Source organism: Balaenoptera physalus, assembly GCF_965194825.1.
Source record: "Balaenoptera physalus genome assembly, chromosome: 1".
In the NCBI taxonomy this organism is placed as follows: domain Eukaryota; kingdom Metazoa; phylum Chordata; class Mammalia; order Artiodactyla; family Balaenopteridae; genus Balaenoptera; species Balaenoptera physalus.
The window spans coordinates 174189239-174213820 of record NC_138882.1 but is presented as its reverse complement, the minus strand read 5'-3'; the positions used below and the strand labels follow the sequence as shown (position 1 = coordinate 174213820).

At 40.9% G+C, this 24582-nt stretch overlaps 1 protein-coding gene across 1 annotated transcript; it reads right to left on the bottom strand.

Annotated features, from left to right (window-relative positions):
- Positions 1-440: 440 nt before the first annotated feature.
- On the bottom strand, positions 441-23272 carry DNAJC8 (DnaJ heat shock protein family (Hsp40) member C8). Its single transcript, XM_082441215.1, has 9 exons — positions 23120-23272; positions 20368-20469; positions 10824-10880; positions 8234-8300; positions 7622-7716; positions 6012-6083; positions 3275-3366; positions 2319-2394; positions 441-1261 (listed from the first exon to the last, which is right to left on the bottom strand). Exons 1-9 carry the CDS (start codon positions 23195-23197, stop codon positions 1139-1141), a joined length of 762 nt encoding a protein of 253 aa, XP_082297341.1. The 5' UTR covers positions 23198-23272; the 3' UTR covers positions 441-1138.
- Between the last annotated feature and the right edge of the window lie 1310 nt (positions 23273-24582).

The window sequence follows — 24582 nt, the reverse complement described above, 5'->3', positions numbered from 1 at the left end:
GCAAAAGTCTGGCTTCAAGTCACCCAGGTTCTCCTGTCTTCACATTTTAGGTGTCACCTTTCTATTTTTCACCTTATGTCCCTCCCAAGGGCTGGTCCTGTCTCTCACAGCCAGCATGACACTGGAGTATATACCGTAAGCAGGATGCTTCCATACATTATTTCATTTAATCCTCAAAATAATCAGTATTTTCATTTTGCACAGAAATAATCCTGGCAACACCCACTGAGCACTATGGTAGCTCCCTTACATATGCCGTACCTAATCCTCCCTGAAAGCTGCCAGTGATCTATATTCCCATTTGCAGATGAAGAAATTAAGGTTCAGCAAGTAAGGGGTCAGAAGCCAGGTCCATCCAACTCCAAAGCATTTTGCAGATGGGCCAAGCCCGACAAGAGGCTCACCCATGGAAAACTACCTGAGCAACAGTACACCAGTGGTTCGGGTATAAAAATTTATTACACATACAGAATATTACCACTAACAAACGCAGACAGGCTAGGACACAATGGTACTGGTGGGAGGATGGCTAGCTCTTTGGAAGGTGAACAGGTTTGGGTGACTTGGAGCCTCATGCCACACGGATTGGCCAGTCAGACGGGAAAGCACATGCCAAACACCACGGGACGTCAGGGCATTGAGTGACTGCTCTGTGTGTCCAATGCCTTCCCATCTGATCTGGGGCTTCGAAGGATGCCACACCCAGAAGCAAGCAACTGAAGGAAAGGGGCTTCCTAAGGTGGCCCAGGCTTGTCTCTGAAGTCATGGCAACACCATTTTAAGCAATACGTTTAATTGGATGATTTCCACAAACTATACACGAGGTTTCTAACCATCACAATTCAGTGAAGTACAAAACATTAAGTTACAGGCTGTGGGAAGAGAAGGCAGCACCAATGGTGGCACCTTCCAGATCCCGGTTGGTCTAGGGGTAGGGGTAGGTTTCTTTTTAAACCGAGCCCCTCATTTCAATGTACAAAAGAATTACTCTGATCGATATTAAATTGTATTGGAAACAAAATGGACTAAAAAGCAAATACTACTCTATATTGGGGTGAAAATGGGAGGAAAGAATGAGTCCTTCAAAGCAGGAGGGGAGACAGGTGAGGGAAGGTTCTGTGGCTGTGACCCCAGGTGGTCACTCACGCTGCTCCATTTTTACTTTTGGTGGTCTCAGGAAGGTCCTGTTCTTCTTCTCTTTCTTTCCTTTTGTATTTGCTTGGAAGTTTCGCCAGCTGTCCACACGACCATCTCGACTTTCCTAAGCACAGAAGAGGTTTGAGGTGAGGAAACCAGTTAGGGAAAGGAAGGGCCTGAGCCTGCTGTGCCATCCCCCTTGTAGCCCAGCTCGGCCCAGCCCAGTCCTCTGGAAGAATCCAAGAGTAGAACAGAGCAAGAGCTTTTCTGCCCCTTCCATGGGCCCAGGAAAGGGTCATACCACCCCTAGAAGGCAGGATAAGCCACAGGCTGGAAAGGAGGATGAGACGGATAATACTCATCACAACAAAGCCACTGTTTGCTGGGTACCTCTGGGCTAGACACTTACTGCACGCTATTCCTAACCCTCACAAAAAGCTGCGGTGTGTCGTGCCACTGGTATTTCACAAACGAAGACGCCAGGGCTCAGAGGCTGCATCCTTTTCTCAAAGCCATCTGGCTTGCCAGCAGTACAGCCGCTCTTTCCCCCAGCACCTTCCTTCTGCCCCTTAAAACCTGGATGGAGGCGCAAAGCCAGCACAGTGCCTGGCCAGCTGTGCTGGGAGGACCACTGGGATCCCTCCCCCTTACCGAGGGGCCTACTCATTTTCTCTCTCTGCATTCACTCAGAGGGACAGAAACAAAGCCATCATCACTGGTTAGCCAATCCCTACCCTGAGTCCTAAATCTTACAGAAGATAAGACCAAACGCTGCTCAATTCAGGAAACTGGCTGAGCCCCTGAAGGATATAACCAGGATGTCAAAGAGGAATCAAGCCTTAAGTCTCTCTGCAGGCAGGACACCGGGGTTACAAGAACCTCAGTTTCTACTAACAGACCTCTAAATAGGGCGCTACTCCACGTTTACCCCCTAAATTAGAGGTGTAAACCATTGTTCCTGAGCCCACTTGGCAGCTGTGCCTATCATGCCCTTGCCAAGCTACGGAGCGCAGAGGTGGCTGAGCCAGGACTCAGTCCCCAAAGCCCCCGCTTTTCCCCACATAAGCCATTTCCCCGACTGTCCACCCCAGTCAGTCCTGGGAATGCCCAGGAATCAAGCTTCTATGCTGGGAAGTTTTCTTACTCTGGAATAAGAGTCCCTGGCCACCTTGGAAACTTACCTCAAAATTTTTCTGCCACTCCCTTTCTCGTTTGGCTTTTTCTTGAGCTTCAATCTCCTCTTCCCTTTGTCGCTTCCTAGGAGGAAAACCAGGCCATAGGATTTATATGATACTTGGAGACTGTGTTAACTATACAAGTTAGGCATTTCCCCACAGAAGCAAGCATATAAAGTAAACCAATTCCCTAGAGTTCTCCAAAGACGGCTGTCTGGAAAGGGCTCAAAGCACTGCACAAATGTCATTCTAAAACATGCAGATGAGACTGTGGGGCAAGATACAGATACCCCTGTCACAGAGATAGACAGACAAGGTCGTCAAAGCCCAGCCAACACTAATCGGAGGTTCCAGGGCCAGTCCCTGACAAAGCCATCTCAAGAACCCAGGCCACCTTACTTCAGTAGAGTGACCATTACAATAGCAGAGGTTCTTGTTCAAGAGGATCTCTGGACAAAACCCTATCCTAAAACAAGGCCCTTTCACATAACCCCAACTAGCAAAACCTAGTTATTGCTAAACACCAATCAACAATACAAAATACATAAACTAAATTAACCTCAAGATTTCTGATGAGCAAAGGAAATCATACTTTCCGGCAATAAATCTGTTGTAAGTGATTACACTGTACAACACTACATACTCACCAAAGCTGCAGCCACTAGTCACACAAAAGGCTCTGGCCTGAATAACTGCCTACTTCACTCCAGGAAATCAGGAAGAAAACACACAGCACTCTTGATTATAAACTCCCTAAGGACAGGCCTATTCAATATTTCCCAAAAGTCAGAGAGAATTCCTTACCCTAGTGATTCAAAACTTTGGCTGTTTCAGATAACTATTTTAGACAGTCTCTTAAACGATGTACTGTAACATAATTCCTTCATCAGGAAAATCTCCGAAGACCATCTTGGTTAATCTAGGTATTCAGACATGGCTTAAACGAATATACTAATATATACCTTTCATGCATCTCTTTGGCTTCTCTCTCTTTCCTTTTAATTTCCAGCTCAGCAAAGAGTTTCATGGTCTGTTTGTATACTGCTTGTTTGAACTACAAAAAAATTAAGAAGAAAAGCAAAGTAAATATTTTACCAGCAATTTGAATCAAATATTTTTAGATGGAGCCCAGGACAAAAGCAGATTAGACCAGCAAGGAAAAAAGACTCTCCAGAGAGAACCACTTCAGGATGCTGGCTCTCTCCTGGGAGATAAATAACACATCCTCCTATGAGCTCTTTCCACTTTCACCATTCAGATGATACAGAGGAGCCTTGCTCTGGTAAAAAGCACCAATAAGAGAAAAAAAAAATTTTACCCACTTATCACAACCATTGAAATTTTGGAGGGCCCTTTCCTCCAAAGAACTTCCAAAAATAACTTTCATTCTTTCTTTTCACGCATATGTTATAATTAACTCTGAGCTAGGCACCAAGAGAGGTCCTGGAGATATGCAGGTGCTATCAGACTAGTCTCAGGAGTCTCCCGACTGTGGCAGAGCTACTAGTTGTCCCCTATCCTCGCCCCATGATGTGTTCTACCTTCTTGTACACTCCCTTATCTTAAAGCACATGGCCACCCAGCACAAAAGCCTGTATTTCCCAGGCTTCTCTGCAGCTAGGCGTGGCCATGTAACTTGTTTTCGCCAATGAGCTATAAGGAAAAGTGATGTAGCAACTTTCTGGAGTGTTCTTAGAGGGAGCACACTTATCCCTCCTGCCCTATTCCTCTATCCTGCTGTTTGTACGTGGGTGAGGTGATGACACATCCTGGACTGGGAGATTGGAGGCAACACACTTGTTGGCAGAGCCACAGAAAGGAGGACACTGAGTCCTTGAGGGACACGCAGTCCAGCAGCCATCTTCCCGAAGACTACTACACAGGAGAGAAAAAAGCCACCGACTTGTTCAAACCACTGTCATTTGGGGTCTCAGTTGTATGCAGCTGAGCTTATATTCTGACTCTTACGTTGGCAGAAACAGGTAACACAGCATTAGATAGAAAACAAAACTCTTATCTTTAAAACTTTTTCCCCCAAATATAAAGTATTTTAAATATACAAAGAAATATAAAAAATAACCCATCATCCAGATTTCATACGATTTATATCCTAAAATCAGAGACACTGGAGCAAGAGTGACATATGGAAAAAAGGGGAAGTAAAGGAGTCCCCAAATTACTGTCACTTCTCTTTAATACTGATACCTGCCAGGCACTGCTCAATGAAAGCAATGCTGACAAACTCCAGCCCCTAATAATGACAAACATCAAAGAGGTGAAGGAATCTGTAAAGAATATTTCAATATTTTTAAAAGCTCCTGGATGAACAGTTTCTGGTGATTTTAATTTTTTATATTTTTCTGCTTTTTCCAAATTTTCTATCATTAGCATGTGTTCCTTTATAAGCAGGAAAAAAAGACAACTAAAAAAAGTTAAGGTTCTTAACAACTTAGGAGGAGCAAGGAATATTTATAAGAGGGTCTTCAGAAAAGACTAAAAAGGATAATTAAAGGGAAGGGACAGTAGAGCTGAGGAGAAAAAAACTAAAATACTGGAATGGAGTAAACCCAAAACAAGTGGCTAATGGAAAAGACGGCCTAACAGTTCTCAAGCAGTGTTACCAAACAGAAGAGGGGACCAGTTGCTGTAACTAAAATCACTGATGGAAGAAGTTGATAGCAAGTTTCCCTAGTAAGACAGCCGCTCCTCTATAAATCTTTTAAAATAAGCATGTGGATTAAGTTATTTTTTGACCTAACTTGAGGCAAGATTAAGATGACTTAAAATTTTTCAGGCTAGTGAGGCAATCAGACACAAATATATAAGTAGAATCTCTCTCTTAACCAATCTCCACTGAAGAACCCACGGGATTAACAGATGCTCGGGGACTTCCCTGGTGGTGCAGTGGTTAAAATCCGCACTCTCAATGCAGGGGGCCCAGGTTCAATCCCTGGTCAGGGAACTGGATCCCACATGCATGCCACAACTAAGGAGGCCGCAAGCCGCAACTAAGACCTGGCGCAAATAAAAATTTAAAAAAAAAGCAAAAAACAGATGCTTGCCATTTCCCTGGAAGCACATTATTACCTGCAGCACAATGGGTACCCGTGGCTGTAGACAGCTGTTTACCAAGAGTCATTTGTGGTTGCTCCCAAAGCTGTCTACCCCAGTTGCAATTACTACTGTACTTATGTGATTTAAACATCACAGAAATTGATCAGTGTGGTTATAAAAATAAATGCTTGTTGGTTCTTTTAAAACTAAGTGGAATGCTTTAGAAAGAGTCAAACACAAGTCCCTAAAAATAACCGCTGTTGAATTAGGTACAGGTGAGACATCTGGAAAAGACTGAAAAAACAATCTAGGATTCTGCTCTTGCTTTGCTTCACAGGTACCTAAGTTTTCAATGTTCTTCAAAAGAAATTAAAAGCAGAAACTATGGATAATGCTCTGTGTATTTTATAAAATAAAGTCAACTGCGAACTCCAATGAGCAGACAAACCCTCAAAGGGAAGGCCATAGCCCTATGTCCAAAAAAACGTGGATTTTTCAAAAAGGAGAATGAATATACATTTTAATATTTTAAGTGAAAATGTTTCTAGCATGTATGCAGCATTCCTTAAGCTTCCCTCTCTTTAACCCACCAATCAGTGAACCCATTCACACAAGATGAGGTGGTTTTTCCCATATTTAACTCACCAGCTCAGGATCATCCTCCTCCACATTTGTAGGCTTTCCTTCCTTCTTTAATTGCTTTTTTCGCTCTTTCACCTAAAAAGAATTTTTTTCCATCAAAAAATGAGCACTCATACTTTGAGAATATCCATTAAGCTGCACACATAGAATATGTGCACTTTTCTACAGGTGTAACAAAAAGTTTGCATTGAAATAAGATGAGCCACTCCCCTCCCCTCCAAAACAGCAACACAATCAAAGAAAACTAGGAGCCAGGGGTCCTTTCTCTAACCTCATCTAAAATCCAACACAAGGGGACCAGCTGGGGCGTTGTCCCCAACTTATCAGATCCTAGGCCAGATCCAAAGAGCCTTTGATACACTGAACAGCTTATGCATTTATCTTTCATGGCTTGTGGTTATGTGTTTATAGCAAAACAAAAAGTACATTTGTCAAGTTTTAAAGAAGCTACAGAATTTGCAGCATCAAATAGGATTGTTTTCTGGCATTTCTGCAACGGCATTCTGGATAATTTTCACTGTGAAACCTCCTTAAACCAACGATCTTCACAACACATTCACTGATGTTTTCACCACTTTGGCCACCATTGAGATTCCCCCCAAAAATAAATATATCCATTCAAAAAAGAATGACATTACTCCATTAAATTACCATTCAGTCCGGCAAAAAGCCAAGTGCCTTCCAAGCTCAGAAAGGCCCTACTGCCACCCTGTGGTCAGAAAGCCTGAGGGTGGCTCCTTTACACGCAAAATACAGAGGAAGGGTAACTATGACAATAATTCAGGGACAAATTGTTGGGTTCTTTTCTGGTTTCTACCAGAATTTGGCCCTCAAATTCCAACACATGGCCAGCAAGACACAGTTATGGCAGTCTGTCTCTTCTTTTTACTCATGTCCCTCATCTAAATTGGCCTCATTACTATTATTGGTTATACAGTTGTTACAGATTCCAAAGCTCTTCAAAGAAAAGGTCACATCCATATTCACTCCCAACTGAAACTGCTCTTATAAAACAGCCTCAAGATTCTTGCCCTAGCAAGTAAAAAATTAAAACAAAGACCTTTCTTACCTCAAGGAAGCTGTCTTAACATTTCCCACCACTCGGGAGATTTAGGTAATGGAAAAAAATAAAGACAGCTAAAACTGAATTTATTTCAATTGAGTCCTTCCCAACCCTATTATTAATACAGACATGTATCTCGTCCTGTTTTTTTTTTAAATAGTTACTCATATCCCCTTGCCAGCCTTTCTCAAGCCCTTGTTTCAACCCTTTCACAGAGACAAGAATAAAAGTCCAGGGTTAAGCACACCATGGCTGCTCCACTGTTCCACTTTCAGAATGGGGTACTGCGATGAGACAGCAAGAAAAACCCTCTTTCCACAACAAGGGAAAGAGGTAGGAGCAGCGTCCTGAGCTCTAGGAGTGAATGCCAGATTCAGGCACGCACTGTTCATGACCATCACAGCAAAGTGGTGGAGACCACAGGAGCAGTCAGGCCAGTCAGGCCAGTCAGGCATTGCTATGTTAATGTTAACATTTACCCTCCTACAAGGCAAGGCGCCCAAGGCTTACTAATACTTCCTGTAAACACAGCAGCACTATAAATACTTACGGTGTGTTCCACGTATTCTTTTCCTGCCTGAATTACATCCAGGGCCCTCTTCTTTTGTTCCTGATCCAGTAGCAACTTGTAAGCTTTGTCCACAGCTAATGCAAAACATTGAAATTAACTGTTTCTGCAAACACCCTCTCAAAGTCTGAACTATACTCAGGCAGTGTAAATGGACTTGTGCCGTCTAAAAGCATTCCCTACTTTGTTAAATTATTTACTGTTTTTAAACTGATTTAAAAACATACAACTACAGCAATGATTTTCCTTGAGAGCCTTGGAAAAAAATTAAATATATGCTCAAGGTTAAATACACCACATCTAGATTTAACTCAGTGATCAAATTCTTCCAATTATTTTTTATGTTCAAAGGAAAAAAATGATCCTATGCAGTAACAATCTTTGTTGGCACATAAAAGTTTTAACAAACCAAAGTTAAGTTCTATTTCTAAACAGCAACATTCTGCTTTGAATGACAACCGTTCTACTGAAAACCACAGCTTCTTCATGACCAGAAGACAAAACTGTAACATTCTTTTCTTGATCCAGGACTAGGAACAGTTAGTTCCGAGCACTGACAATATGTTTCTCAGAAGCAGGTAAATATACAAATACCTTCAAAAGCCTTTTGTGCTCTGTCAGCATCATCTTGATTTTTGTCAGGATGCACCAATATGGATAACTATAATAAGAGAAAAGATAGCTTTGTCAATAAGAGGAACATTTAGTAACTCTTCGCCTGCACTGTGCCTCTTTACAACCAAAAGCTCTTATTAGGGCAAAAACTGCCAGCCAGAAGCATTTTTTAAAAATTAATAAATATCATAAAATGCCCAGAAGTGTTAGTCCTTAATAAAATTCAAGTACCAACAGGTAACTGCACAGATGGTAAAACATTTATTTGAGAACAAATGTAAGCCAAGCATTATGAAGATGTTGTCATAATTTGGGAGGGGGAAGGAAAGAACAAAAAGTACCAAGTTCCTTTTATGTTTCTTATACGGAGCACTAGAGAGGATTAAACAGGTCTGAGATATCATCTCTTTCTTAAAAGAACTTCTACTATAGAGCAGTGGCTCTCAGTTCTGGCTGCGTTCCAACCCTGTGAAGATTTTTAGGAATACAGAGGTCTACTTTCCAGCCTGAGACCTTCTGAATCAGTCTCCGGCATCTGTACTTTTTAAACCTCTACTAGACTGGGTATCAGATGATAGTAAGGAATTAGTGTTAATTTGTTAGGTGTGACAAGTAGTTATGCAAGAAAATGTCCTTTTTTTACTTTGGTGGGATAACTGCTTAAGTACTTAGGGGTGAAGTATCATAGTGTCTGTAATTTACAGTTCTGCCAAAAATACATATATAGTTAATGAAGGGAACTGTTGCATATACATGGTGAATATACGGGCTTTCATTGCTTTATTCTTTCTTTTTAAAATATAACGAAAATTTCTTATAACAAAAAGTTAAAAAGCAAAAACCTCCATAGGTGATCCTTTCAGACAGTTAGGGTTAAGAACCACTGACCTACTATCACCGACAGACAGAAACAGTTTGAACAGAGGGACTGTGCTCGGGGATGACATCAAGTAGGGATCTACTGCTAAATCCAGCATTACTGGAGCCAAAATCCTGCATCCCAATTTCAACTTAGATCACCTGCTAGCTCTGAGACCTTGAGCAATTCACTTGATCTATCTCCGCCTCAGTTTCCTCCTCTCTAAGTGGGACAATACTGTATACCTATATCTCACTGGGTTGTTGTAAGGATGAAATGAGATAATGAGTAAAGAACTTAGCATACTAACACACACTGGCAACAGCTAGCACATGAAGAGGACATACCATAGGCCAAGACCTACTCTAAGTGCGTTAGGTGTGTTGCCTCATTCAAATCCTTATAAAAACCCCAGGGGCAGCCACCATCATTACATGCATTTTACAAACGAGGTAACAGGGCACAGGAAGGTTGAAAGTAACTTGCCAGCGCTCACACTGCTTGTAAGAGGTACAGCCAAGACAGAAACTCAAGTCATACAGCTCCAGCATGCACACTCTTAACTATTAGGCTCTATTAATGACTAAATAAGAACTCTTATTGAGTTCTTCGTATAGCTACATAAATAGTCTAAAAGTTTTGACTATGAATTTGAATGACTGCTTATTGAATTGGGAAAGATTTCTAATGCATTACATTAGAAAACTTGATATTTTAGAAGAAGGGGAAAAAGCTGAATATAAGTGCAGAGAAGAAGTCAGGAAGCAAAAAAAGCTATAAAGTTATATAATGGGAAATGACTGAGTAGGCAAAAATAAAAACACCTTGGCTTAATAGTAGATCAGAAGATGATCATGAGTCAGCAATGTGGAGGCAATGACTGTATTGAAAAAGCAAGCCTAACACTGGATATTAACAAGTCTGTCATGCAGGAGCTGAGAAATATATTCAGCACTGGTCAGGCCCTATTAAAATATGAAGTATATAAAAGATATAAGTTGAGGAAAGTTAAAAAAAAAAGACATGAAATATACAGAAAATCCAACTTGCAAAGACATTACAGGGAGTATGATTATTCAACTCATAGAACAAAAGGCTGGGGGGGTTAGCTTTCAAAACTGGAAGGGTGTTTTAAAAGGCTACTATAAAACTCTACAGCTTGAGTTATTAAATATTAGAATGGGCAAGAATCAGAGGTTGTGGATCTCCTTTCCGAGAGAACTTTCTGAAAGCACTCTATATTAAACCAGGTATCTTTTGAGTATTCATATAAGTTTGCAAAAGATAAAATTATTGAGGAATAGAACTTTAAAAATAAAATCACTTAACACTGCTAAATGAACTTAAAAATAAAACACTGTTATGAATCTCCTAGAAGCCAGGGGATTTGATAAGTATGACACCATGTAAGCTCTACTACTCTACCTTGTACTTCTCTGTCTTAATTAAGAAACTGGAGAGATTCTATTTGGATGTAAAATTCATCCTATTCACAGGTAAGCTATGGTCATTAAATTATTTAAGATTTGTATGTCACTGTAAGTTTTTTTTCAGAGTTACATAGCCTTAAAAAAAAAAAAAGATTAAATTTTGGCCCAAAAGTCATAACAGAATGTCCTCATAATAACCCTCGAGTCCTAAGAGAATCATGTGCTCAATACATTTTTAAAAGGTTCAAACTCCACCTATTACAGGAATATAGTATCATACCTGCCGAAACCTCTTTTTTATTTCTTCATCTGTCACTTCAGGATCTATCTGAAGAACCTGGAAGAATCAAAATCAAAACTGTAAAAGAGATTAAAAGAATTTATAGATTTAAGAGATGCCCAATAATTATACATTTTATAATCAGCATCTAGAACAGTACTCAGCATTCTAGAACAGTACCTAGCATACAGTTCTAAAAAATGTTCAAGAAATATAAATGAGTAAACCAGTAACAGAATAATAGCTATAGTGTTTCAGGGTTCTCAAATTAATTCAGTGGTTTCTTTCACTCCATCAGAAAAGTAATAAATTACCCTACACCCAGGGACGTGTTTACAGACCATGAGAAAAATGTTGCCTTTCTCCTTCATTATTAAGAAAAGTACCCACCCTCTACTTACCTTTGCAATGTGGAGAAAGTATAGCAACTCAACGTGAAAATAATTAGGCTGGCTACCTGATTTTTATTTTTTTTTTAATGAGGGAGAACTGTAGATCTTCAAATAAAGCCCCCCCCCACAGCTGATTTTCATCTCAATCTAGAAATGTCCACTTGGCTCCACGTTATAATTTACATGGCTCAACAGTTCTCAACCCAGAGTGGAAATCTGAGAGCAATGCCAGGGGTTCACTCTAGGAAAGTCTGATTCCAGTTCAGTAGAACTTAGTAGAATTGGGTACGGCCAAATGACAGCAAAATCTGTATTTTCTGAGCAACACTGTTTTAAAGATAAGTTTTATCATTCTTCTCCAACCCTGGGTATCCTGGTGTTGACATTCGTCATCAAGGATTCTGATTCCCTCACCACAAAAACACACATTCATTCAAACATTTACATAGCAGCTACTACCTGCTGAACATGCTGCTATACACTAGAAATGCAAAGATAAATAAGCAGGAGAAACATTTTTTTAAATTACCATATAATAAAAGTTTTTCAAAGAAGGCTTTATCATAAGACATACAATTAAACCAGAGGATTTCAGAGTGTAGTCCATGGATTCAACATAGCACCTAACATTTATGTACTTAGTATTCAAGGTGTGAAGAAGGTGCTGAAGGGCAGAGGGTAAGAAGGTCTGTTAGAAATTCAGAAAAGCAGGCCCCACTTCAGTGTGACTGAATCAGAATCAACATTTCAACAAGATCCCCAGGTGATCTGAATCATATTACAGTTTGAGATGCACTGGTAAGGAATGATGACAGAGGTCAAAAATAAGTGCACTTGAAGTTAATAGAACTGACGATCAGTTATTAAAGGGGGCAAAGAGGAAAAAAAAAAAAAGTAAGAAATCTTGAAAAATACACACCAGGGGCTTCCCTGGTGGTGCAGTGGTTGGAAATCAGCCTGCCAGTGCAGCGGACACGGGTTCGAACCCTGGTCCGGGAAGATCCCACATGCCGCAGAGCAACTGAGCCTGCGCTCTAGAGCCCGCGAGCCAGAACTACTGAGCCGCATGCCGCAACTACTGAAGCCCATGCCCCTAGAGCCTGTGCTCCGCAACAAGAGAAGCCACCGCAATGAGAAGCCCGCGCACTGTAACGAAGAGTAGCCCCCGCTCGCCACAACTAGAGAAAGCCCGTGTGCAGCAACAAAGACCCAACGTAGCCAAAAATAAAATAAATTTATAAAAAAAAAAAAAAAAACCACAGAAATTAAAACTGAAAAGTAATCTGCCAAGCTTAGTCAGATGTTTACAGAGCCTTAGAAAAACTTGACAACAAGTAATGTCAAGATTTATAGCAAGCTTTCAACACATTCAAACAGCCCACCTACAGCAGCAGTTATTGGTAGGCAATGAAGCTGAATCACCCCTGCATTCAATAGACTTTTGAAGGTTACTACAAGAGCATACCCATTCTCAAATGTCAGGCATACAATTGGGGGTGAGGGAAAAGGAAGAAGAACTTTAAAACAAAGACTTTTCAAGAGTGAGTGCACCCCATCATACCTTCCCAAGGGAGAAAGGAACCGGGGAAAAGTCACTCAAAAGGAAAAATGCAGCCACATAAGATTTACAGACAAAGGGAGGTAACTGTACATACACAAATATTCAGAGGAGAACCCTACCTTTCCTTGGTTCTGGGGAAAAGGAATGTACTAGAGCAAACCAAAGTCCAGCAAACCCAACAAGGTATTCAAAATGAATGTGAAAGGATGGAAATCATCCCACCTTCACACACAAAAAAAAGCCTCAATAAAGCTATAGCCTAGAACTAATCATGCCAAATGTAATTCATAAACCTTGACTGGTTCCCAGGTTAAAAAATAAAATAGCTAAAATTGAGATTTTTTTTTTTAGGACAATTGGAGTCATTGGAGTGTAGACTTCATGCCAGATGATGTTGCTGAACTGCAGTAGTGGTTTTTCCTAGGTGTGGTAATGGTGTTGTGGTTATGTCGAAATGTGTTCTTGTTTTGAGGAGATGCATGTTAAAGTACTTAGGCATGAAGCATCAATGTCTGCAGCTTACTTTCAGATGATTTGGCAAAAATGAAGAGGGTACGTATAAATATACACAAACACACACACATCAAAAGTTATTTTTCCAAGGGTCATATCATATGTGTACTGATCACTAGCAACATATATTCACTGAGTGCCTTCAAAGCTAGCTAATCCGACTCCTCTTCTATCATTAAGAGTTGGAGTTGCCATATGTGGCCATGAAACACAGTGAAGACAATGGGCCTATACCTGCGGTCCAAACCCCTTTGAAGCCAGTTTTATACATTCAGTACAAACTTATGGAGCACCTGGGATTGCTAGATCCTGTGCTCACTACTGTTCTCATAGAATTTAAGGTCCACAAGGGAATGAACAGACAAGTCACAATTCTTACCAAAATGATAAATACCATATAACCAATATGGCTCTAAGGAAGCACACAGGTCTGTTCAGGTTCTTGGAAGATTTTTCTGAACTCCCACTGTGTCTCAGGCTTTGGGGATACTGCAAAGAAAAATCCACAGTCTTGGACCTCAGAGAGTTAATAAATCATCACACAGAAACAAAAATGCTTGACTGTGGCATTTATATAAGTTCCTGAACTCAAATAAACCGCCACAGTGTCCTTTAGGATCTTCTGCTTGAAAGAGGAATCCAGTCTTAGGTCACAACTGAACTCTCTGACCTGTTAATAATGTGCAAGTTCCAGAATCCTGTGAGATAAATACCTTTCTTCCCAATGTGCTAAACAAGATAAACAGAAAATGAAGTCTGTGGTGCTGCCTTCTGGGGCTTTAAAGTTAAACAGAAGGACTTCCCTGGTGGTCCAGTGGTAAAGAATCCACCTTACAATGCAGGGGACACAGGTTCGATCCCTGGTCAGGGAACTAAGATCCCACATGCTGCAGGGCAACTAAGCCCGCGCGCCACAACTACTGAGCTCGTGCACCTCAACTAGAGCCTGCGTGCCGCAAACTACAGAGCCCACGTGCCCTGGAGCCTGCGTGCCACAACTAGAGAGAGAAAACCTGCACTCCACAACTAGAGAGAAGCCCTCGCGCCGCATCCCGCCTGCTGCAAAAATAAATAAAATAAATAAATAATAAATAAAATCTTTATAAAAAATAAAGTTAAACAGAAAAAAGGAACATGAAAAAGGCAGGACTGAGCAGGCGCACAGGTTCATCTAAGCTTATGGAAGGAAGTAGGGGAGGGCCCTTAACCTAAGAACAATTGTAGAATGCATAAGAAAGATGTTTAGAAAATGGCTGAAGGTTAGAAATGCATCCAAATAGTGCAGTGATGGCAGGAAGGGGGGGAAAATGCCCCCTGGATTAGGATTCCTGTAATAAGACCCATCAGAGTCCCTTTTCTACCTGCTGCTCAGGAAGATGGTATATAGGACAACTACTCACGTTTCAATTTATAGCCAAGAGGACAGCTATTACTGCATCACTTCTCCTTACTAGGAAAAAACCAGTCTGCTTACCTCTGGAGAAAAGTCTGATTCATTTAGATGTCCCAGTAGTTGTTGCATGAAAAAACAGAAGTTACTGATTTCCTAAATTGCTAGGAACACCTAGCTTGGTGGGGAGGATGCTGGACCCTGACTTAGGGTCAAAAACCAACTTTGTAAGAAGACAACTGGCGGGGGCTTGGGGCTAAATTAGGAGTTTGGGATTAACAGATACACACTACCATATATAAAACAGATAAACAACAAGCACCTACTATATGGCACAGGGAACTATATTCAATACCTTGTAATAACCTATAATGGAAAAGAATCTGAAAAAGAATACACACACACACACACGTATATATAGTATAACTAAATCACTTTGCTGTATACCTGAAACTAGCACAACATTGTATACCAACTATACTTCAATTAAAAAAAAAAAAAAAGACAATGACACCCATCCTATAAAGTGGCCAGCATATTTGTATGAAAGAGAAAAGACAAAAGTTCTAATGGACAGTCATGGAGTCCTGCTCACTCAAACACAATCTGGCACCTCCCCAGGTTTGTCAACCTTACCATATTCTTTACACATTCAAACACACTTCCGGGGAATTCCCTGGTGGTCCAGTGCTTAGGACTCCGAGCTCTCACTGCAAACTGCCCGGGTTCAATGCCTGGTCAGGGAACTAAGACCCCACATGCCATGCGGCGAAAAAAATAAATAAAATTAAAAAACAAACACACTTCCTATAATCAGGACAGGAGCTATAGGGCAGTGAGTTCCACTTCCAGACCACATTAACTGGTAGGACAGTAAAATCCTAGCATTCATACTGGTCCCAACAATCTGTTACTCCTCATCAACAGATCTCCACAGGAAACACTAATTATCTTAAATAAACAGGTAAGTTATATGATCATGTGTCCCCTTTTCACAGTACATACTATCTCAATTTAAAAATACGACTAGGGACTTCCTTGGTGGTACAGTGGATAAGACTCCATGCTCCCAATGCAGGGGGCCGGGGTTCGATCCCTGGTCTGGGAACTAGATCCCATATGCATGCTGCAACTAGGATTTTGCATGCCACAACTAAGGAGCCCGCTTGCCTCAACTACAGACCCAGTGCAACCAAATAAATAAATATTAAAAATATATATATATGACTAAACAGAAAGGACATACCATCAAATTCTTTATCACCTTTCAAACATATTATCTCCCCCTACGCCCTCCCCAAAATCATATCTAAATACTCTTTAAGCTTGTTATCTTCCTCTTCCCTTTCAAATATGTTAAGTGGGGCCAGGCGAAGTAGACATCTACTTTGGGTGAGGAGTCAATATGGCCCAGAGCGGAGTGTCAGAGCCCATCTGGGACAAAGAAGACAGTAACCACACGAGGAGTGTCGGCTAGTCATGTGGTGCTGGAATCCAAACAGGGTGAGAAGCGCATCCACAGAGGGGTAACTTGACATAAAGTGCCAAAGTGGGTTGAGGAGGGCATCTCCATGGACAGGTGGCCTGCCATAGGGTGTCAGAACCTAAGCAGGGTGAGACTGTCAATATGGGAGGGCACAGGGTGCAGGAGCCCAAGCAAGGACATATCCCCAAAGCCCAAGCCTAGCACGGGGTGTGGAAGCCTGTGCCTGGTGAGGTGGGTGCCCGTGTAGGAGAGCATCCAACGTAACAGGGCAGCCCAACTTGAGGTGTAGGAGCCCAAGTACAACTGGCACAGAGTTGGAACGTGAGCAGAGTGAAGAGGACCTCCATGCCGGGGGCGCCTGGAGTGTGGAGTCAGAACGCAATAAAGATGAGGAGGGTGTTCCCAGAGGAAGGCAGCCTGACACAGGGTGTCAAGACCAGAGCAGGCAGGAAGGAAGCATGCCTGCTTGGTGGGGAGGCTGCTAGAGCCCAAGAGGGACGAAGAGAGCTCTTGGGGGTGGAGGGCAGGCACAGGGAGGCAGAGCCAGGTGAGAAACATACCCACACCAAAGGGTGACCCAGCACTGGAGTTTAGAGTTCAGGTGTGGGGAGAAGGGTTTTTGCACAGTGAGGCAACCCGGTGTTGGTGTCAGAGTGAAGCAGGGTGAGGAGGTCATTCACATGAGGGAAGGAATGGCAATGGGAGATGGAGATCAGATTCATACAGGAGGATCAATTAAGTAAATATATATATTAAAGACAGTGGGAGCCAGATTTCTCAGAGATGGGAACTATGAACATGGAAAGAAAAAAAAACCCTAGAATAAACGCTGTGATGTTGGATTGAACTTTTATGTAATACATGTATGTGTATGTACACACACACACACTCCTTAGCTCTGTCTACCAATAGGGTCTGGGAGTAGTGACATCCCAATGGCAATGGGTATACCTAGCATCCAAATCTTGATTTCTAAATATCATTCTTCATTAAAAGGAATCAGAACTCCTCAAAGAAATGGTTAATTCCAGGCTGGGTCAGGAAAAGTACAAGAGTGCCTAGTAATCAAAGAATGATGAAGACATATCAAAAAGACAGGAAAGGCTTAAAAGTAACCTACTGGTCAAATCTGGGACATTTGAGCATCGAAATAAGTAATATCAAATTATAACCCATTGAATAAAATAGGAAACCCCAAGTCTATACTGACAAATGAATAAACTGAAACTTTGATAAGGACAGTATATTCACACATTCTCAAAGTACCTCCTCATAAAACGCTTATCAATTACAAAGGAGAAAAAAGTTAACTTCATGAAGAAACCTAGTAGGCACCTCTTTAAGTGATCAAGTAATATCATTAATAACAGGATAAATCAAAATCATGTACCACTTTACAGGTTACAAAGAGAAAAATGCAGTACCACTTCTATGCGTTTCCTGTCAACACTGCATAAACTGAATCTAATGTGAAGAAACATCAAACAAACTCAAGTTGAGAAAGATGCTACAAAATAACTGGCCTGTAATCTTCAGAAATGCCAAGGTCACGAAAGTCAAGGAAAGACTGAGGAACTATTCCAGATTGAGGGAGACTAATGAGACATGACAACTAAATGTAACAGAGATTCCAGACTGGATCCTTTTGCTATAAAGGACATCATTGAAACAATTAGCTAGTTTGAATGGGGTCTGAGGATCATATAGTAAAATAAATGCATCAACATTTATTTCCTGGTTTTGATTGTTATATTGTGGTTCAGTAGGAGAATGCTGTTCGTTGGAAAATACACTAAAGTATTTCAGGGAGATGGGGTGTCATATTGACAACTTACTTGCAACCTTTCTGCAAATCTGAGATTGTTTTAAAATGAAAAATATTCTTGAAAATTTCTTCAAAAAAACAGAAACAATTGGTGAATCTTGAAAATACTATACTAAGTGAAATAAGCCAGACATAAACAGACAAACATTGTTTGAGGCACCTGGAATAGGCATTCATAGACAAAAAGCAGAATAGAGCTTACCAGGGGTTGGGGGTAGGAGGACTGGAGAGTTATTGTTTTATGGGTTTGAAGTTTCAGTTTGGAATGATGAAAAACTTCTAGAAATGGAGAGGGATGATGATTGCACAACACTGTGAATGTACTTAATGCCACTTAACTGTATGCCTAAAAATGGTTAAAATGGTTAATTTTACGTTATGTATACTTTACCACAATAAAATGAAGTGGAGAAAAGGTTTTTTTTAATAAGTGCTCAATAAGTGTTTTTTATAAGATGTAACAACATTCATTTCAAAGTTATTTATAATTGTGACAATTAGAAACTAGTTTAATTATCGTACAATAAAGGAATTGTTGAAATAATTGAGACTTTAAAAAGTGTATATGGAAAAAAAAAAAAAAAAAAAAAAAGTGTATATGGGCTTCCCTGGTGGCGCAGTGGTTGAGAATCTGCCTGCCAATGCAAGGGACACGGGTTCAAGCCCTGATCTGGGAAGATCCCACATGCCGCGGAGCAGCTGGGCCCGTGAGCCACAATTACTGAGCCTGCGCATCTGGAGCCTGTGCTCCGCAACAAGAGAGGCCGCGATAGTGAGAGGCCCGCGCACCGCGATGAAGAGTGGCCCCTGCTTGCCACAACTAGAGAAAGCCCTCGCACAGAAACGAAGACCCAACACAGCCATAAATAAATAAATAATTAAATAATGAAAAATATTTTAAAAAGTGTATAAAAATAGTTTATGTAACAATATAGCATTTAAAATAGCATGGGAATAGATAACTAATAAGAATCTGCTGTATAAAAAATAAATAAATAAAATAAAATTCAAAAAAATAAATAAATAAAATAAAATAGCATGGGGCTTCCCAGGTGGCGCAGTGGTTGAGAATCTGCCTGCCAATGCGGGGGACACGGGTTCGAGCCCTGGTCCGGGAAGATCCCACATGCCGCGGAGCAGCTGGGCCCGTGAGCCACAATTACTGAGCCTGCGCGTCTGGAGCCTGTGCTCCGCAACAAGAGAGGCCGCGATAGTGAGAGGCCAGCGCACCGCAATGAAGAGTGGCCCCCGCTTGCCACAACTAGAAAAAGCCCTTGCACAGAAACAAAGATCCAACACAGCCATAAATAAATAAATAAATAAATAAATAAATAATTAAAAATATTTTTAAAAGTGTATAAAAATAGTTTACGTAACAATATAGCATTTAAAATAGCATGGGAATAGATAACTAATAAGAACCTGCTGTATAAAAAATAAATAAATAAAATAAAATTCAAAAAAAAAAATAAATAAAATAAAATAGCATGGGGCTTCCCAGGTGGCACAATGGTTTAGAATCCGCCTGCCAATGCAGGGAACACAGGTTTGAGCGCTGGTCTGGGAAGATCCCACATGCCTCGGAGCAACTAAGCCCGTGTGCCACAACTACTGAGCCTGCACTCTAGAGCCGGTGAGCCACAACTACTGAAGCTTGCACGTCTACAGCCCGCGCACCACAACAAGAGAAGCCACCGCAATGAGAAGCCCGCGCACCCAACGAAGAGTAGCCCCGACTCGCTGCAACTAGAGAAAGCCCACGCGCAGCAACGAAGACCCAACACAGTCAAAAATTTAAATAAATAAAAAAATAAATAAATAATTTATATATTAAAAAAAAACTTTAAAAAAAAAATAAAATAAAACAGCATGAACTGCATGACCCTCTTTGTTTCTAAATAAAACTAAAAACAGTTGGAACATAAACAGGTGTTTTCTTAGGTACGATTATACATGATTTTTATTCTTGCTTTTTCTATATTTCTAATTTTTATTAGAAATATGATTTACTTTTATAATCAGGAAACATTTAAAGTTATAAAACTAAGGAAGCTAAAAAGTGTATTTGCTTGTCTATAATCTTGTGAACATTTTTGGGTTGTTAGGTTTTTTTTATTGTGGTAAAACAGAAAAGTTTTAACAAACAAATTAAATCAAAGACCCTAAATTTACCAAGGCTAGCTATTCCTTCACATTTGAAAATAAATCCATATATATTTGGGTTACTAAAAGATGAGAGCAAGCTCTGCTCACAATAAACCACCAAAGTTCAACTCCAACTATGCATAGTACAAATTAGGTGTGTGTTCCGAGGTAAGCCTGCCTGCAGCTACGTAAAGCTCCCTATCAAGGGCCACAGCAACATCAGATACCTCACCTCAAATGGGTTCAAATTGAAGTAGGAGGAACCAGGACGAGTCAATCTTTCAATCTGATTTTTGGACGTTAGAACTGAATCTCTCTTCTCTATTTGTTTCACCTAAAATAAAGGGGATAAAAACCTCATTAGTAAAGCTCAGTAATGAACTCTGAATTGTCATCTTAACAAGCTACTCACAGACATGTTCAGTAAACATTTATTTGCGTGTCTACACGTTCAAGGTATTTTGCTAAACACTTTGAGAAATAATTACAACAGCTACCATTTACTGAATTTTAATATAATGTAAAAACTTTACAGGTGTTTATTCCCCTCAACAATCCTATATGGTAGGTACCACTATTATCCCCATTTCGCAGATAAGAAAACTGAGAGTTAGGTCAACTGACTTGTAACCAGCCAACCTGTAAACCAGATTTTTTCCCAATCACCCAATTTATAAACCAGAATTTTAAGCCCAACAGTTTGACGCCAGAGCAAGGCAGCAAGAAGATTCAAAAATAAATAAATCACAGCCACTGCCTTCGAAGAGCTTCCGCTCTAATGATGAACGATATACTTGTGAATGTTCACATTAATTTACAACTTTTTAAGAAAGGAAAAATACAATTACACTGAAATGTACACTAAAAGCAGCATTAAAAAAGTGTGGGGGGGTGGCGCAGTAGTGGAGAATCTGCCTGCCAATGCAGGGGACACGGGTTTGAGCCCTGGTCTGGGAAGATCCCACATGCCGCAGAGCAGCTGGGCCCGTGAGCCACAATTACTGAGCCTGCGCGTCTGGAGCTTGTGCTCCGCAACAAGAGAGGCCGCGATAGTGAGAGGCCAGCACACCGCGATGAAGAGTGGCCCCCGCTTGCCACAACTAGAGAAAGCCCTCGCACAGAAACGAAGACCCAACACAGCCATAAATAAATAAAATTAAATAAAATTAAATTAAACGTTTAAAAAAAAAAAAGTGTGTGGGAGGGAGCAAATAACTCCGCCTTTCTAACTCTAATAGAAAAATCCCTGACCTGAACACAATGCTAAGGAGAACAAGCACCAGGTAGTCCCAAGAAAACATCCTCGGTGCCACTGTCAGAACTGAAATTTTAGTTGGAACGAATCTCTGGCATGTTATATATACCATCTTTATTTCTATGGCCAAAATGCATTTGGAAAGGATCTCAGTAACATAAAAAGCTAATCCATTTCAGCATCTTCCCTCTTCACTCTTTTGTAAAATAGCACGCCCCTCCCCCCACTCTCTTTTTCCCAGACTCATTTTTCCTCATAGCACTTATCACTACCTGACAGTATATTGTACATCTATTCATTGTTTATCCTTCTCAATAGAATGAAAGCTCTATGAAGACAGGATTTTTCTCTCTGTTGTTCACTACCATTTCTCCAGGACCTAAACAGTACACTAGACCATATCAGGTGCTCAATAAATATTAGTTAATGATGATTAAAGGGTCCTCCTTTAGTCACTTTCTCTCATTAAATTAAACAAACCAGGATTGCTTTTTTTTTTTTTTAACTAAGAAAGAGTAATTAAAACAAGTTCCACTATAACTGCTGAGTACTCATGAGAAGCCAGTAACTGGTAGCAGTGCATTAACACTTTCAAGTGAATTAGACATTTTGAAAGCACAGAGTATAAATGGACATACTAATTTGTTTTTAAACTTAATATTTTGGAGAAACTACTATGTAACAAGCACTGTTACAACTACCAGAGATAAAAGATGAATGTGACATGGTGCTTAACTCTCAGTAACTCACAGCCAGGTGGGGAGCAACTCCATTCCTCAAATCCATGCCAACCTAAAGAGGTCCACTTTCAGCCTTGTTTTAACTCTTACAAAGATACTTCTGCTTTATATCTCATGAAACTTTCTTAAACATTAAACCCTTTAACCCTCATTAAAACTCTTGTTTTAATATTACCTCTCGTTCTACAAACGTGGAAATTGAGGACTGCCAAATCAATGGCTTGAAAGAATTCTGTCACAGTCATGTTAACTGCCTTGCACGAATCCAATCCGAGGTCCTCTGACTCCAAAACCCATTCTTTTCTTTCATTTATTTATTCACCCATTTATTCATTCATTCGTTTACTCAACAAATATTTATTAAGCAACTACTATGTACTAGGCTCTGGAGATGCGATAGTAAACGAGGCTCACACCAAACTTAATCCCTCCCAACATGATACCGAGCTGTCATCTGCTCTAAGACCCAGCACAAATTATCTCACCTCCCTAAACCTCAGGTTTGTCATCTGTAAAAGGGAGATAATGCCTACACGGCAAAATGCACAGTGCCTAGCGTTCGCTAATGGCAGAAATAACTATCAGGAAAACTCACTACAGATAACTAAGAGTAGAGAGTGCTTCCGTTGATAATAAAAACGGGGGCCAAGCCGGTTAAGTCGCCCCCAGGAAGGCCCAGCCTCCCGGCCGCTGCCAGCCCCCGACTACGCGGTCCTGGGGAACTCTGCGCGCGCCCAAGCACTTCGTTGGCCACGATCGCCGCCTCCACGCAGACGCCGGACCCCCCGCCCCTTTCTGTCGTCCAAGGGATCTCCGCGCCGCAATATCAGGAAGGAACGCACACACACTCCCGAAGCCCCCACCGCCCCAAAGGCCAGACAGGAGGGGCTGCCCAACGGTCCAGGCCAGAAGGACCACTGCCTTCGCCCGCTGGGAGCGTAGCCCCATTGGGGTCGCCCCGTTGCCGCCATCCCTCACTCTGTGTTCACCTCACTGTAGAAGGTCATAAATGCCTCCTCCGTGCTGCCGCCGCCACCCGAAGCCCCGCTCTCTCCTGGAGCCGCCATTTCCCCGGCCCAGCCACCATGTGACTCTTCTGCGCAAGCGCTACCTCACGTCTTCTTACAGGTCCGCCTCTCCCCCTTGTGACTCTTAAAGGGCTCGCAGCCCAGCCAGACACCTCCAATCTAAGTAAACTCTTCTTTAAACTGAGGTTAAATACACGTGACATACAATTAACCATTTTAAAGTGAACAATTCTGTGGCCTTTAGTACATTCACAGTGTTGTGCAACCATCACCTCTATCTAGTTACAGAACAGTTGCATGGCCCCAAAAGGATACCCGGCACCTAATCAACATTTCGTACCCATATTTCCCAACCCCTGGCAACAACCAATCTGTGTATTGTCCCTATGGACTTACTTATTCTGGACACTTCATATAAATGCAGTCATACAACATGTGACCTTTTGTGTCTGGCTTCATTCACTTAACATAATGTTTTCCAGGTTCATTCAAGGTATAGCATACATCATTACTTCATTATTATTATTATTATTTTTAATTTCTGAGATACTCTGGTTTCTCTTCAGATCATATAAATCTTTCGCCTTTTACTTCATTATTTTTTATGGCTGAATAGTATTCCATCACATGTGTATACCACAATTTGTTTATTCATTCATCAGCTGATGGACATTTGGGTTGTTTCCATCTTTTGGCTACTGTGAAATGGTGCTGCTATGAACATGTGTTGAGTACCAGTTTTCTATTTGAGGGGTACAATTTCCTAGAAAGGAATTTGGTAATTCTATATTTAACATTTTGAGCAACTGCCAAGCTGTTTTCCACACCGGCTGAACCATTTTATATTCCTACCAGTGATATAGGAGGTTTACAATTTCTCCACATCCTCACCAATGCTTGTTATTTTCCATTTTTTTTTAATTACAGCCATCCTAGTACCTAGATGGATCTTTTGCACAAACTCAGCAAGACCCTCCACTGGATGCCCAGCCAGGAGATAATCAAGAAACAATAGTATCTGAGAACTAGAAGCAGTTTCTGAAATGGGAATGGCACTTAAATATCTAGAAACACACAAAATTATTACTAGATAGTGGGCTTATGAGTGATTATTATTTCTAGCCTTCTGCTTTCGTGTTTTTCCAAGTTTTCTAAAATGAACATCTGAAAATATGCCCTGCAGCTATTTCCTCCCATTTAACTCATACAAACCAGGGCTGGTATTTTTCCAACCAAAAGATGATCAATAAAAACAGTTCAACAATTTCATGGAAAGCAAAGAAGGTATTTTTATAATCATAAGATCTGGCCCAACCCTCTCAACTAAAGGAGAAAAAAAGTGGGCCCAGAGGGGGAAAATGACCTAGGCAAAGGCTATAAACTATTATCTTGTTCGCGTTTGTTACATGGCTTAAGGAAGGTCA